The 16,259-nt window shown below is 39.9% G+C and overlaps 1 protein-coding gene across 1 annotated transcript; it reads left to right on the top strand.

Moving 5' to 3' along the window:
- The first annotated feature begins 1,065 nt into the window (after positions 1-1,065).
- Positions 1,066-15,841, top strand: LOC132867366 (coiled-coil domain-containing protein 127-like). Its single transcript, XM_060900237.1, has 3 exons — positions 1,066-1,172; positions 11,017-11,143; positions 14,484-15,841. The coding sequence occupies exons 2-3, from the start codon at positions 11,026-11,028 to the stop codon at positions 15,167-15,169; spliced, it is 804 nt and encodes a 267-aa protein (XP_060756220.1). The 5' UTR covers positions 1,066-1,172; positions 11,017-11,025; the 3' UTR covers positions 15,170-15,841.
- The last annotated feature ends 418 nt before the right edge of the window (positions 15,842-16,259 follow it).

Genomic DNA, 16,259 nt, shown 5'->3' with positions numbered 1-16,259 from the left:
GTTCACTGTGCTAATGGGGCACACTTTTCTATGCTTTGATATCCGGCCTACAGGTTTTACGATGAATGCGTAAAATGGGCTTCCCGTTTTAAAACCAGCAGCCGCCACTGGTAAGGATAATATCTCACACTTGGAAATGTTCAGTTTAAGGCCTGAGGCATTAGAGAGATGCTCAACCAGAGTTAAGGCATGAGATAGTTGATTTTTGTCTTGCAGGAATAAAATATTGTCATCTGCCAGTTGCCTCTGTCAAAAAAAGTTATCCCCTTAAACTCTACATCAGGGGTGTCAAACCTGATCCATAAAGGGCCTTGTGGCTGCAGGTTTTCATTCCAGCCATGCAGCAGCACACCTGACTTGGCTCATTCAATCAACTGAACTGTCTTCACACAGTCAAATACTTGCAGCCACACCCACCCTTGATTAAAGGGTGGGTGTGTCAGTTGATTGAATAAGCCAAATCAGGGTGCTGCTGCATGACTGGAATGAAAACCTGCAGCCACACGGCCCTTTATGGATCAGGTTTGACACCCCTGGCTTATTCAATCAACTGACACAACCACCCTTTATCAAGGGTGGGTGTGGCTGCAAGTATTTGACTGTGTGAAGACAGTTCAGTTGATTGAATGAGCCAAGTCAGGTGTGCTGCTGCATGGCTGGAATGAAAACCTGCAGCCACAAGGCCCTTTATGGATCAGGTTTGACACCCCTGCTCTACATCATGAACTACGCACTTCTCTGACCGGCAAAAATAATAAGAAGGAAATTCTGCAGGTGAACTATATTTATAAACACAACTGAGGCTCATCATCGGACTGTACCAATGCGCTCCGTAACACGGGGGAGTCCAAAGACAAAGTATTACCACTGCATTATCAAGAGAAATTAATTTGAGCAAGTTTAAACGAATAATAGAGTGAAATAAATTTAATTACACATGTAGAATGTTAATAAAAAAGTTGTTTAATATCAATCAAAAATACAACATTTGAAATATCAAATTCCCCCCCCCCCCCCCCCACACACACACACCTCCCTCCCACCCCCATGACAAGATAAACAAGTTTGTTTGACGTTGGTTGCGTAACTAACGTTCACAGCGTATCTTTGCCCGGCGCCGAGAGCACCTTAGAGAAGAAACAGTTTGTGAGTGTTTAGTGCTTTTTCTCAAGGTAAGTAAAATAGGTGTTGGTTGAAAAAAAAAAAAGCTTAATTTATTACCAAGTTATAAATGATTGAAGTAAAATGTTTTGTATTTAAGTCAAATGTGCAGACAGTCACTGTTGACCTGAAGAGAAAATTTGCATTAGCTTAGCATTGTATAGAAATGACTTGGTGTAACCTGGAGTCTAGTTTTGTAAGAATGTTTTTGTTTACTGTCTGAGTAAAGCCTGTATTTACTGTGTGTTTACAATGCCATATGCGGTCGGTTTGAGCAAAAATGCACCCAAAGTATAATATTTACACTACCGTTCAAAAGTTTGGGGTCACCCAGACAATTTTGTGTTTTCCATGAAAAGTCACAGTTTTATTTACCACCATAAGTTGTAAAATGAATAGAAAATATAGTCAAGACATTTTTCTGGCCATTTTGAGCATTTAATCGACCCCACAAATGTGATGCTCCAGAAACTCAATCTGCTCAAAGGAAGGTCAGTTTTATAGCTTCTCTAAAGAGCTCAACTGTTTTCAGCTGTGCTAACATGATTGTACAAGGGTTTTCTAATCATCCATTAGGGTGATGATACACGGGGCAACTTTTTGGGCAATGTTGCCGAGCAATGTTGCTGGCAACGGGCAACTAGGTGAGACTCAGGGCAACTAACAATGGGCAACAACAGTTAGCAACGGCAGTTTACAGTTAGCTAAAAAAAAATCGATGTCTTAATTTTTGCTGTGACCATTTAATCAAGCTGTCTGTTGTTTTTTAGAGCTTTGGTGAGGTAAATTCCTCCATATAGAATATTAAAATAACAACTTACCGGCGTAAAAACAGATGAGGAGTCTCTCCATCTCTTCACTCCACTGACACTGAGCGGCCGCCATATTTGTTTGAAATTTCTGATCCGAACCTCACCGGAGGTCACATGACTCGATACTCGCGTTCTGATTGGCTTATCTCAAAAAGTTGCCAGAGATTATCAGAACCATTCAGAAAGAAACAATGTTGCCCAATCTCAATAGAAAAGAGTCAAAACGCAATTGCCCAGCAACATTGCTCGGCAACATTGCCCAAAAAGTTGCCCCGTGTATCATCACCCTTAGCCTTCTGAGGCAATGAGCAAACACATTGTACCATTAGAACACTGGAGTGAAGGTGATGATACACGGGGCAACTTTTTGGGCAATGTTGCCGAGCAATGTTGCTGGCAACGGGCAACTAGGTGAGACACAGGGCAACTTTTCAGGGCAACTAACAATGGGCAACAACAGTTAGCAATGGCAGTTTACAGTTAGCTTAAAAAAAAAAAAAATCGATGTCTTAATTTTTGCTGTGACCATTTAATCAAGCTGTCTGTTGTTTTTTAGAGCTTTGGTGAGGTAAATTCCTCCATATAGAATATTAAAATAACAACTTACTGGCGTAAAAACAGATGAGGAGTCTCTCCATCTCTTCACTCCACTGACACTGAGCGGCCGCCATATTTGTTTGAAATTTCTGATCTGAACCTCACCGGAGGTCACATGACTCGATACTCGCGTTCTGATTGGCTTATCTCAAAAAGTTGCCAGAGATTATCAAAACCATTCAGAAAGAAACAATGTTGCCCAATCTCAATAGAAAAGAGTCAAAACGCAATTGCCCAGCAACATTGCTTGGCAACATTGCCCAAAAAGTTGCCCCGTGTATCATCACCATGAGAGTTGCTGGAAATGGGCCTCTATACACCTATGGAGATATTGCACCAAAAACCAGACATTTGCAGCTAGAATAGTCATTTACCACATTAGCAATGTATAGAGTGGATTTCTGATTAGTTTAAAGTGATCTTCATTGAAAAGAACAGTGCTTTTCTTTCAAAAATAAGGACATTTCAAAGTGACCCCAAACTTTTGAACGGTAGTGTAGGAACCACAGTGTTGTATACATGTCAACCTTTGGTTCCCCATGCCCTTTAACCTGTACTTTTCCCTTACATGCACCCATGAGCCCTTATACACGAGAAAAAATTCCAATATATAATCCAAAGCACTGATTGTTTTATTCCACACTATACACTCCTATTGTAATTGACATATTTATCACACTGCATCAAGTTAAAGGGATCAAATGAGCATGTGCTGAATATAAAGAAATTTTAGATCCCAGAGAAAACAACTGAATTAAAAAGGACTATGTGTATGTACAGTCAAGTAAACAATTATCTACTAAAGAGAATGACTGAACTATAAACTTAATTATTTAAGATACATTGCATCAGTAATACCAGAATTATTGATGTAAATTTTGCAAATAAAATGTATTAATCTTAAATAGTTCATAAAAACTCCACAAAGTTCTATTTGACAAGGGTTGACATCACCTAGAATATTACATTCCACCAGATAAAATTACTTGAAATATAACAGCAGTGGGGCGGCACGGTGGTGTTCAGGGCTCTACATTAACTTTTGAAACCACTTGTCCTGTCGGGCAAGTTGACAGGAAATTTACTTGTCCGAATGTGATTTTGACTTGTCTGAAGAAATATTTGAGGAAAAAAAACCCCACAAACTATTTGTAACCCAAAAATCTTTATTGCATTTGTTTCCGAATTCACAACGTATGCATAATATCTATGAATCAAAAGTAATCAATACTTGATATACTGAGGCAAAAGTTCAAAAATATAGTAAAACAGACTGATTGATACCATAATTCACCAATTATTCAGGCTTCCCACGGTCCTTAAAAAGTCTTAAATACAACTTTCGGTTTTCAAGGCCTAAAAACGTCTTAAATTGTTTGGAATGACTGGAATTTTCGAAAGGGAGGTATTAAATTTAATATTGGACCGAACGAGTGAAATGTCTCCTTCCGGTTTGGGGTATTTTTTTTTTTAACCGTAATTTTAAAAGTGACCAGCGTACCTTTTGGGGCAGCATTGGTTCTGTGCGTTCTGTGCATTCCGTAGATCAAGAACTAACGTTAGGAGGCTACTGGAGGAAGTGTGGTGTGGTGTAGTGGTTGTGAAGACAGAGATACGCAGGTAGTTTGCGTGGGCGCTAGAAAGCGTTGATAATTATGGGAAGATGTCTGTTTAACGACAAGTGGTTGGGGGATGATAAATACCCCCAAAATAAGGAGAAGAATCGTTTGCGATAAAAAGTGCTGGATCGCACAAATGTGTTTAACCCTCTGGAGTATAAGGCCTTTCAGAGACTTTGAGGCTGTTTGCAACACCCTGACATTTTCAAGTATTTCAACTAACTGTAAACATCTATGCAAAAGTGGCACATATGGTTGTATTCTGAAAAGCCTAACAAAAAATAATATGAAAGTAAAGTGAATGTAATACAAACACGTTTTATTTAAATTGAGTGTAAACACAACTGTACAAAAAACAGGTTTTAGAGCTCTTCAAACAGTGCAAGAAAACACACAATAAATATATCTAGCCAAGACTTTTGAAGTTTGAACCTTGTAAACAAAAGTGTTGGCTGCATAAAAGTAAAAAGAGCATTTAGAAATGTTTTGTTGTTTCCATACAAAATGTAAAAAAGTAATTGTATGTAATGCCAGTGTCTCTGTTAGTCGAATACTAATTAGATGGGCGTGAAACACCTCTGATGGCCCCCACCCCCCTGTCACTTTCCATGTGCTCTGGCAGGACATTGCCTTTGCCTTCCCCCATGAGTGGAAGCATGGCTTTGTTTATTCTGGCTGAATGGGGCGTGCTCTCACCTCTGAATAGCCACTCAAGCACCGGGTACTTTACATGTGAATAGTGATAGGTGTGGCCTCGGGGGCTGCTGCAGTCAGACAGTACAGAAAATCCAAAGATTTCTTTTCACTCTCTTTAAAAAGGGCCAGCTATATAATTTATTTCATATTTTATATATATATATATATATATATATATATATATATATATATATATATATATATATATATTTGAAAACTAGAAGTTTCAAGGTTTTTAATGGTGTCACTTATATGTTTGAATGACAAAAACTCACAGGGTTACAGATGTGTTTTTGGAGAAGTGTCAAATTGCCCACCGGCGGGCACTTAGACTCCAGAGGGTTAAAGACGATAACGCAGCGCTGGGGACACGGCGGACTGGGAAACTGGTTTTTCACGGACACGAGGCGCCCGCGTGTGTGTGTTACACTACGTTCAGACTGCAACCTGAAACGACCCATATCCGATTTGTTGTGAAATCCGATTTTTTGTTAGGCCGTTCACATTACCAATTATATGAGACTTGTATGCGGTCTCCAATATGAACGGAAAACGACCCAAAAGTGTCCCGCATGCGCAAATTGACACGTAATAAGCACATATACGTAATACGTAAACAAAAAAAAAAGCGCACTCTTCATGTTTAATGATTTCTTTTTGTTTGTTTGTTTGTTTAATTATCTGGTTAGTGTTAAAGTGTGAGGTCTCGTGTGTGTTTTTGTTTCTGAACTGAAATGAAAACGTGTAGCCTGGTAACGAGGGTTGACTCCTAAATGTCTCTCTAATTTCTATATAAGTGCACTACATGTTACTAGGAAGTAATGGATTTTTAAACTCTATATAGTGCACTCGAGCTTCAGTAGGCAGTCATTTGGGATACGGCCGCTGTATTACCAAACTCTTAATTCAGGCTTAATAATTTGCACATATTTATTTCGTCATATTAATAAACTTTTTCTACATTTTCATAAATGTTTATTTAGATTGTTTATAGCCAGCTGAATTCTGCAACTTCTCTCAGCGCTGGCTCAAGGTGCAGAAACACCAGTGCAGTTTGCGATGGAGATGAGGCGAGACCTGGCGATGTGGTTTTTGTAGTGGCAGCGGAACTCACACAATAATCTGATTAACAGCAGACTAATGAGACCGAAGGTGTCAAATTACTGGAAATTTCCAGAACAATCTTATAATCTTGTAATACAGGATGGTTTAAGTTATAAATCAGTTATAGAAACTGTTTTATTTAATCAGGCTAACAGATCAACATCTAGGTCCCTACCAAATCCACCATTAGCTTGATCAATTCTATAAAAGTCTATTTAAATTCTGAAAACTGTACAAATGTTGTTGTTTTCCACCAAAGAGGCGGGATTAGCCAACGCAGAATAGTGACGTTTGTCTTTTGTTGATGACGTGTAGGTCGCATGAATGCGACCTGTCCGGTCAGACTGCAGTCGCATGTGAAAATATCGGATATGCATCGGAATTAGGACCACATATCCAATGCCGCTTTTCCACTACAAACGCGGCTGAGCCGTGCCGTGCCGTGCCGAGTCGAGCTGAGTCGAGCTGAGCGGGGCTGTTGGAGTTGCATTTCGACTACAACCGCGCTGAACCGTGCTGGCTGGAAGTGGGTGGACACATTGGGTGGAGTTAGCGAAAGTGGGTGGACGTCACGTGATGTCGTTAAGCAGCGCAAACAGTGACATCAGTGACAGTGGCGGAACAAGTCAGAGCCGGGCCGGGGGCGGGGCAAATGACCGGGCCCTTTATTAAAGCTTATCATAACATCATTTTAGGCTACAAAATGTCCGCAACTGCGGTGTTTACCAATTTCAACACTACCGGGTGCAACTATGTTATTTAGTACATCAAATCCTTCAAACGAACATGTAACTCAGAAACAAAAAACATTAGGATACTGTACATGGCTCATAATAAAACATCAATAGCCTATACTGCGCACATTATTTGAAGGGCATACGAATGAGCGCTCAGAGGTTGCAACGGTGACAGGAAGAGTCAGAAATAAAAGGAGGGCGGTGCAAACCTCACTGAATGCACTGTGTTTACCAATTTCAACACTACGGGGTGCAACTATGTTATTTTGTACATTAAGTCCTTCAAACGAACATGTAACTCAGAAACAAAAAACATTAGGCGACATACTGTACATGGCTCATAATAAAACATCAATAGCCTACTGCGCGCATTATTTGAAGGGCATACGACGAGCCTTGCGCTCCGCGAACTCGTCCACGATGCTCTGTATGTCACTGATTCAGTGAGCTTTTAAGCAGTAGTCTCACGACCCGAATAGTAAACAATAAACATGGAGGACATGGAGTCGTTAGTGTTGCTGGTCTTGGTGCTGTGGCTTGTTGTCACCGACAACGCGGACAGATACTGGCAAGAGCGTATAGATGAGGCGAGGCGCATAAGGCTTCAGAAATTCTCGTAATTCGTAATTCTTCTTCTTCCGGGTTTACGGTGTTTACAGATCCCAGCGCGCTCGCGGGGCGTGTGTGGGCATGTGAGGACACTCCTCCTCACCAATCAGCGCACAGGGGAGTGTCTGCTCACGCCCCCAGCCTCACTCGGCACGGCTTGGCTCGCTTCAGCCCCACTCCAAAACGGTGCGAGTTTTAGGGGCTAAGCAGGGCTGAAACGAGCTGAGTCGTGCTGGTTTTTGGTAGTCGAAACGCGAGCCGTGTCGGGCTGAAGTGAGCTGAAGCGAGCTGAAGTGAGCTGAAAAAGGGTAGTGGAAAAGGGCCACAAGCGGCCTGGGTCGCATGTGAAAAATCGGATCTGTGTCGTTCAGATTGTCAATAACAAATCGGATACAGGTCGCATATGGGCAAAAAAAAAAATCGCATATGGGTCGTTTCAGGGTGCAGTCTGAACGTAGTCTTAGAGGTCAAGCGCTCCGGAGTGAAACGCAGGGGGGTTCGCGCATGCGCACAAGAGTCAGGTGGAAAATGGGGCTTATAGGAAATACTAATAATAATAATGATTAGCATCATTTTTTTACATAATTAACATTGTTTATTGTACTAAGTTTAATATAAATATATAAACAACCTTTATTTCAAAACTCAATTTAAAAGAACTCCAGAAAATACAATAATTCTAAATATAGTACAATATAAATAATTTGTACAAAAAGTTTTTTTAGTTTCATTACTTATCGTCTACAACAGTGTTTTTAATAAAATAATAAGAATAATATTAACAACCACTAATAATAATTAGTAGTAATAGTAATTATTATTGATTATTAATCATTACTATTTATGAATTAGTGATTAATAAGTACTAGGGATTATTAAATGTTATAAAATTAAGTTATTAAAAATTATTACAAATAATTATTAAAAAGTAGTATTTGGTAGAATACAAACAAATACTCATGGATTATAGATAATTTTTTTTAAATAGTGAACATTGGTATAAAATAACTGTACTACTAATAATAGCCTTTCGCCCGTAGTCAGCTGGGATAGGCTCCAGCTTGCCTGCGACCCTGTAGAACAGGATAAAGCGGCTACAGATAATGAGATGAGATGATGAAAGGTGACAGTTGTTTTTTTGTGTTTAATGTAACGCTCTGAGGATTGTATGACTGCATAAACAGGTTTATGCTTTTACCTGCTATAATGCAGAAGATACTCGAGAACTTCCTCAGCCGGCTGTATACTGTACGACACTCAGACTGATTTTGCTGTCGGACACAAAATGACACATCATCAAAGATAATCTTTGGGGATTGAAATAATGCCGGCTAAGGTTGTTCAGCTGGTTCTACTTGCCATTTATTGTTTTCATTTTTGAAATGATTCATGGTGTGTTCTCCAGTAAACACCAGTCTTCTCCTTGTTGCTACAGTAGTTCTGCAGCCCAAAACACACGACTTTGCTTCAGCTGTTTGCATGTCTAACAGTTGCCATTGATGCACCCTGTTGTTCACCAATTGGGTGCATTCTTCTTAAAGTTAGTAAAAAAAAAACTATTGCAGAAAACAGTTTTAAAACAGTTTTTTAGAGGTCTTGAAAAGGTCTTAAAAGTCTTTAAATTTGTACTTGAAAAATGTGCAGATACCCTGTTCCATTGTGTCCTATTGTGCCATATCAAATACCCAAAACGTCTCATATTATTCATATTTAAGTGAATAATCAATTCAGTCATCATAACTTGGCATTTTTAACCCAAGCAATCAAAAAGAGGAAATTTATTCAATATTTTCACTCCTCTGTGAAGGAGGGGCTTTAATTCTTCATGATGGAGTTATTTTATATGTAAATCAATTTTACAAAAGCATTTGAATTGTAATAAAAAAAAATGTTCCACAGTGGAGACCAGATAAAGCAAGATACGATATTTATTCTTATTCAACATGACAAAAGAAACATTGAGTGTTAGGTAAATGCAAAAAAACCCTAAAATTAGAAAATTTATTTTTTGACCATAATGTCCCAAATGAGAGACCGGTTTCTGAGACGGACCCAGCTCCTCATCACAGTTCATTTTAATTCGCAGATATGCAGTTAATGTGTCTGCAGCCATATTTTTTCTGTCCTCAGTATGAATTTTCCTAACCAATGAAAAAGCCCTCTCACTATCTGCATTGCTATGTGGGAGGCACAGCAAAGCAGTAAAAAGTTGTTTCAGCATTGGAAACCTGGCAACACCCAGAGCGGGTTTTACATCGAACACCTTTCCCCAATATACATCTATTATTTTCCTGGTCAATAAAAGAAAATCAGAGCACGGCAAACATGTAAATGGTGTTAAATTGGTTCCATCCCCTACTACACATTTTAGAGACAGGTTACCAACGGTCGTTACCACCATTCAGGGATGAGAATTTTCCGCCGATCGGCGGATTTCCGACTTTTTCAGACCAAAATGATCGTTTTTGAGCGTGCGCGCGCAACATTAAGGTCTGCATCACGCATCTTAGAATGTGCGCGCGCAAGGGAGACTGTGTGCAGTGTTGCCAGATACTGCTAATGTTTTCCATCCCAAAATATGTTCCAAACCCGCCAAAATGCACTTAAAACCGCCCAATGTGGCAACACTGCCTGTGTGCTTGTTCACGTACGTAGCGCATGCCAGACAAAGAGCATCCTGATTGGGTTACTCAGCAAAATAAGCCAATCAGCTTTCAGTGTGGGCGGGCTTTTATCTCTTTTCTCGAGGACCGGAGTTTTCAGCTGAGTCAGTGCAGCCTACAGGATCGGCATGGCAGAGAGAGCGCGCGTGCGCCCCAAAAAACCAAAGTACAAAACCCACTTCGGCTCAGATTACACAAAAGAATCTCCCTGTCTAATAATAATCTCCCTGTCTAATAATCTCCCTGTCTAATAATAATAGCCCTGTCTAATAATAAAGAAAATAAATAAATAAATAAATAAATAAATAGCCAAAAATCATTAGCCCCTGGGCCCCGCCCCCCTGGGCCATGGGCCCCGCCCTGGTTTTTTCAGACTTTTTAAATATTTTTCATTCTCATCCCTGACCATTACTCTTCATTCAATACTTTTCCAGTTTACTGACGACTGATGGTAGTAACGAGTGTTGGTCATCTGTGTCTACATATAATGTCTATCAGCAATTAAAATGTTTAGGGAAGCGAAACCAGAAATCGCCGGTTAACTACAGTTGCTGTTGTGGTTTTACAGTTGCAACTATAAAACCACATAAATCGAAAATAGTTCCGTTTCATTGGGCATATGGGCATGTGTTTAAAAAATAAATGGTGGATGCTAATAAAATTTTCTCTGAGTAACTGGAAAAATCTCTGATACAAAACGTAATTTTCCCGTATGAAAATCAGTGTATGCATATTAGCCAAAAAACTGCATTTTCCCATACAAAATACGGGGAAACCGTATAACTTGACATGTATGGTGTTGTGCTTCAGTGCATAATGCTATAACATTCAGACCTGATATGCTGTTTTGCCCCAGCAGGTGTAATTTATAAACCAGTGAATCAAAGTGAAACATTATGAACCCTGATGGGGACAACTGAGCAAACTGTGTGCATGATCTGAAATGCATTTTTTTTTTTAAATGTATTAAGAAACTTCAGAGTACCAGTGTCACAGTTTGACTGACTTTTAATTGCAGATTATCTCCATGGACAACCTGAATGATCCTCCTGGATGGAATATAAGGCCAGTGCCACGTGAGGGTTCTGATGGAGGGAAATGGAACTATGCTCTGTTAGTCCCCATGCTCGGCCTTGCGGCTTTTCGTGAGTATCTTAGTAAAAGAATCCTTCTACGATCATGCAAAAGTTTGTTACTGGCATTGCAGTGGCATGGCCCATGCTTGTACAAACCTCATTTCAAAAAAAGTTTCTAAAATGCAATAAAAACAAAAATTTGTGATTTATTAATTCACGTGAACCTTTATTTAACTGACAAAAGATTTGCAATAGTTTTACTGACCGACTTAATTGTATTTTGTAAATATAAACAAAGTTAGAATTTGATGCCTGCAACACACTTTAAAAAAAAAACTTGGAACAGGCATTATTACTATTGTGTTACATCACTTTTTAATCGTATGGGATCTAATTGTTGTAGTTTTGCAATTGGAATTTTTGTCCATTCTTGCTTGATACAAGACTTCAGCTGCTCAACAGTCCATGGCTGCCGTTGTCTGATTCTCCTCATCATGATGCGCCATACATTAGGAGACAGATCTGGACTGGCAGCAGGCCAGTCAAGCGCACGCACTCTGCGTCTACGAAGCAACGCTATTGTAGCCTATGCAGAATGAGGTCTAGGATTGTCCTGCTCAAGCATGGACTTCCCAGGAAGAGACGTTGCCTTGATGGCAACATATGTCTCTCTAAAATCCCAATATACGCCTCTGCATAAATGGTACCTTCGCACATATGCAACTTACTCATGCCACAGGCATTGATCCCCCCTCCAAAAAAAAATCATCACAGATGCTGGCTTTTGCACCTTTCTCTGATAACAAACTGGATGGTCTTGTTCACCTTTGGCGGTTGAGAACTCGATGTCTGATTTTCCCAAAAACAAACTGAAATGTGGACTCATCTGACCACAGCACATGCTTTCACTGTCTTTCGGTCCATCTGATATGAGTTCAGACCCAGAGAAATCTGGGTCATTTCTGCATAGAATTGACGACTGGCTTCCTCTTTGCGTAATACAGTTTCAGGTTACATTTCTGGGTGTAGCGGCAGACTCTGTTCAGTGACAACAGTTTTCTGAAGTACTCCCAAGCCCATGTGGCTATATTTGTCACGTTAGCATGATGGTTTCTCAGGCAGTACCATGTGAGGGCTCGAAGGTCACGCACATTCAACAGTAGTTTCTGACCTTGCCCTTTACGCACTGAGCTGTCTCCGAATTCCCTGAATCTTTGTAGATTTTGAAAGACCTAAATTCTCTGCAATCTTATGTTGAGAAATGTTCTTTTTGGACTTGACGAACAATTTTCTCATGAATTTTGGCACTAAGGAGTGAGCCATGACCCATCCTTGCTTGCAAATACTGAGCCTTTAGTGCATGCTCCTTTTACACCCAGTCATGATACCCTCAGCTGTTACCAGTTAACCTGCTTATTGTGGAATCTTCCAGAATAGCGTTACTTGAATATCCTATAAACTTTTCAGTCTTATTTTGCCTCTGTCCCAACTTTTTTTTTTTGAGTATGCTACAGGCATCAAATTCTAACTTTGTTCATATTTACAAAATAAAATTAAGTTCATCAGTAAAACTACTGAAAATCTTTTCTTTGTACTTTTGTCAGTTAAATAAAGGTTCACGTGAATTAACAAATCGCAGATTTTTCTTTTTATTGCATTTTGGAAAATATCTCATCTTTTCTGGAAATGGGGTTTGTATAAAATCTACTGAAGACATATAAGATTTCAAAAAAAGTTTCTTTCGTCATTAGATAAGTTTCTGTACTTGAACAGGTCATGCCATTTTATAATCAACCAAACTGGAAATGCATTTTCACCTTCTTTCACTTTCCCGAAGACTAACTTGGGCAGACCAACCCCAAACCACACCCTTTCATAACTCGGATGAGTCAGCCATCATATGGAGAGGATTTTGTGCCGGAGAGAAAAGAGTGACGCACAATACACAGACGGTATTGCTTTTCACGTTTGACATGAGAACTTGTCAAACTGAAAAGCACAGTCTTCTTTGTGTGACACCACTTTGTCTTCGGTGAAAGACAGTTAGCAGGGAATGTTTTCTTTTTTTTAAGAATTAAATACTGACTTTATTACATTATTATAATACATTTACTTCGAATGCAAGTCAGCATTTAATTCACTTTCATCACTGTATTGCAGTAGTGCCACACTGAAATGCAACCATTTATCCAATCATAGCCATAAGCTTTAGTCAGCAGCATGTTTGTTATCAAAGAAGGGGAGAAGGGCTTTTCATCTTTATATCTCTAAAACTATTGTTTTATTCAGTATTTTTGATGGGGAGGAACACATCAACCACTTGTGAAGCAAAAGAAGTAATCCACTGGTTTTAAATATACGTTATGTCCTTATTTCTCTTTGCTCTTGTCATATATATGTTATTTACCAGCTGGGAGGTCCGTATGGTGAAATACCGTGACTGAGGTCTTGAAAGTACTGAGTGAGGCCCTCTGGGCCGAGGTCAGTAGTCAAGGCCGAGGTCACGGTATTTCACCATACGGACCGACCTTAAGCTGGTAAATAATATATTTATTTTTTTCTTTACCAAATTCTAACAGAAAACGAGGGCGCCCGAATGGGAAAACCGAGCCGAGCCGCCATTTTGAATCTTCGTTCATGGCTGTAATGCAAATTGCTTTCTCCTCACTATACAAGTGCACTTCCATGACAGGAAAAAAACTACGTTTTGCTGCCTATGTAGTCCCCTATTTATACAAATAGGAGTCATTCAGGATTCAGCCATGTTTTTGCTCGGCGTTAGCAAGTTATAGGTTTTTAGCTTTCTCCTGAAATGTTTTCGTTTATTTCTTCTTCCTCAGGGTAGTAAAACTCGCTTTCACTGTGAACACTGTCGTTATCGCTATCCATGCTGTAAAATTAATGCTGTTTTGAATCCTCGTTCACGGCTGTAATGCAAATGGCTTCCTCCTCAGTATACAAGTGCACTTTCATGGCAGGAAAAAAACTACATTTTGCCGCCTATGTAGTCCCCTATTTATACAAATAAGAGTCATTCAGGATTCAGCCATGTTTTTGCTCGGCGTTAGCAAATTACAGGTTTTTAGCTTTCTCCTGAAATGTTCTTTTATTTCATCTTCATCAGGGTAGTAAAACTCACTTTTGCTGTGAACACTGTCGTTATCACTGTCCATGCTGTAAAATTAATGCTATTCTCCTGAGAAATGCGAAAATAAATGTTGACAAAAATTGCTACAATGTTTGCTGTTGTGAACGAGCGAGTTGCCAGAGGTCCGTAACTGGGGTCCGTGCCGTAGGATACCGACCCGCTCGCCAGCCAATCAGAGCGCAGGATGTGGACCGCAAAAAAAAAAAATTTAACTTAATCCTTCTTATAAAAAGTTGCATATTAACTTCTTCATCCTGTCAGGTTGGATCTGGAAACGTGAGTCGCAGAGGCAGATCCAAGAAGTTAAAATCCGGTTTGAGGGGCAAGTGCCTGCCATCGCCAAAGACCTGGAGCTCAAGTATAAAGATACGCTGATGGAGAACCGACGCACAACTACCCTCCTGGAGCAAGAGGTAGAGAAAGCGCATGACCAGGTGGAGCACTACAAGAAGGCCATGGCCTCTCACAGCCAACATCTCATGGAGGAGCGTAAGCAGCTGCAGAAGGAACGTGAAGAGCTAGAGGACAAGAAGAAGCGTGCCCTGCAGACTGGAACAGCTGGACTGCTGCTTTATGAAGCTCTGCAACAGGAGCAGGAGTGGCAGCAGGGAGCCCAGGTTTTGCTAAATGAACTGGAGCACCAGCTGGTGGAGAGGCAGAGTGCCTTCTGCAGCCTGCTGCTGCCCAAGGAACGCAGGATGGTGATCGAGAGAAATCTGCTGGTCAGAGTGGCCAGGGACCCAGCGGGGGTGGAATTGGGCCTGGAGAATGACATCAAGGACATTTTTAAAAATGATAGGCACTGCGCACAGATGTTGAGTATGGACAAGAGGAAAAATGGGCAGCTGATGTGGCTGTATCTTAAATACTGGAGGCTGCAGGTTACACTGCAGAAACACAAGAGAGCAGAGGGCAGGTTGAAAGGGTCACTGTCTGATGTCAAGTGACCTTAGAAGGACATTTAGAAAATTATAATGCTTGTTTTGAACCCCCGGATCTGCCGATAGTGTGGGGAAGTTCTCATGGTTTGCACTCCTGCATATAGATGTATGTAGACTGACAAAGTAAAAGAAACAATGGTGGCACCATGTTGCTGGTATCCACTTGTCCCCTTATAGTGAAGCATCTCTTCAAATCAATCCAAAGTTCTGCTAACGCATCACCTTTATCCTGTGATGAAACCTTCATCCACGATGACCCCATCTCCATCCACAGAGCACGAGGACTCGCTGAAAGGTTGATAAAAAGCAAAATGATATAAATCATATGCTATGGCCATTTCAAGCCACTCAGACACCTTAGGGAGATCTTGGACTGGCACATACCTCTGTCACACTGCGCTCTATTCCACCACCACCACACCATAAACCTTTTGGAAGAACAGTCATCATCATTCTGGTACATTTCCAGAGACTTGTAGAATCTATAATATGGTGCATTGAGGGTGTTTTGGTGGCTTATCATGACCCAACACCTTACTGAGTCTCCTTTAATTCGTCACCCATCTGTATGTTTCTTTAACTTTGTCTAGTCAAGCATATTAATGATGTTTTGGGGGATGGGACTACTAAACCTACTGACAATCATTTGAAAATAATAAAATAATGCTGCTTCTCTGAGTGCATAGTGCCTTTTCTGTTATTCAGCATGAAATTATAGTTGTTTTACGTATTTGTTTTTTATTCCTACTGATGTAAAATCATCCCTATAATGATAATCTTTAAAAATATATAAATAAATAACTTTCATTCCAAATAAGTGGTCTGGGGTGGTTTGTTTGTTTGAGTAAATTTTTTAACTTTGATTTTATTCTCTCTCTCTTTCTCTGACAGTTTATACACACTTGCTTTCTCAAACATGACACACTTCATACTGCAGCATTATATAGAAGTTATATTTATGTATGGGATTACCCTATTATGACAGTTAAATGGTATTGTTTTCTATAATAAAATACAACGTAATATCACAAACAAATAATAAGACTCAAAAATCCTTTTGGATGAAGAGAGATTTAAAATATTTTATTACCAAATA

The sequence above is a fragment of the Neoarius graeffei genome, chromosome 19, assembly GCF_027579695.1.
Source record: "Neoarius graeffei isolate fNeoGra1 chromosome 19, fNeoGra1.pri, whole genome shotgun sequence".
NCBI lineage: Eukaryota > Metazoa > Chordata > Actinopteri > Siluriformes > Ariidae > Neoarius > Neoarius graeffei.
This window is presented reverse-complemented; position numbering and strand designations above follow the sequence as displayed.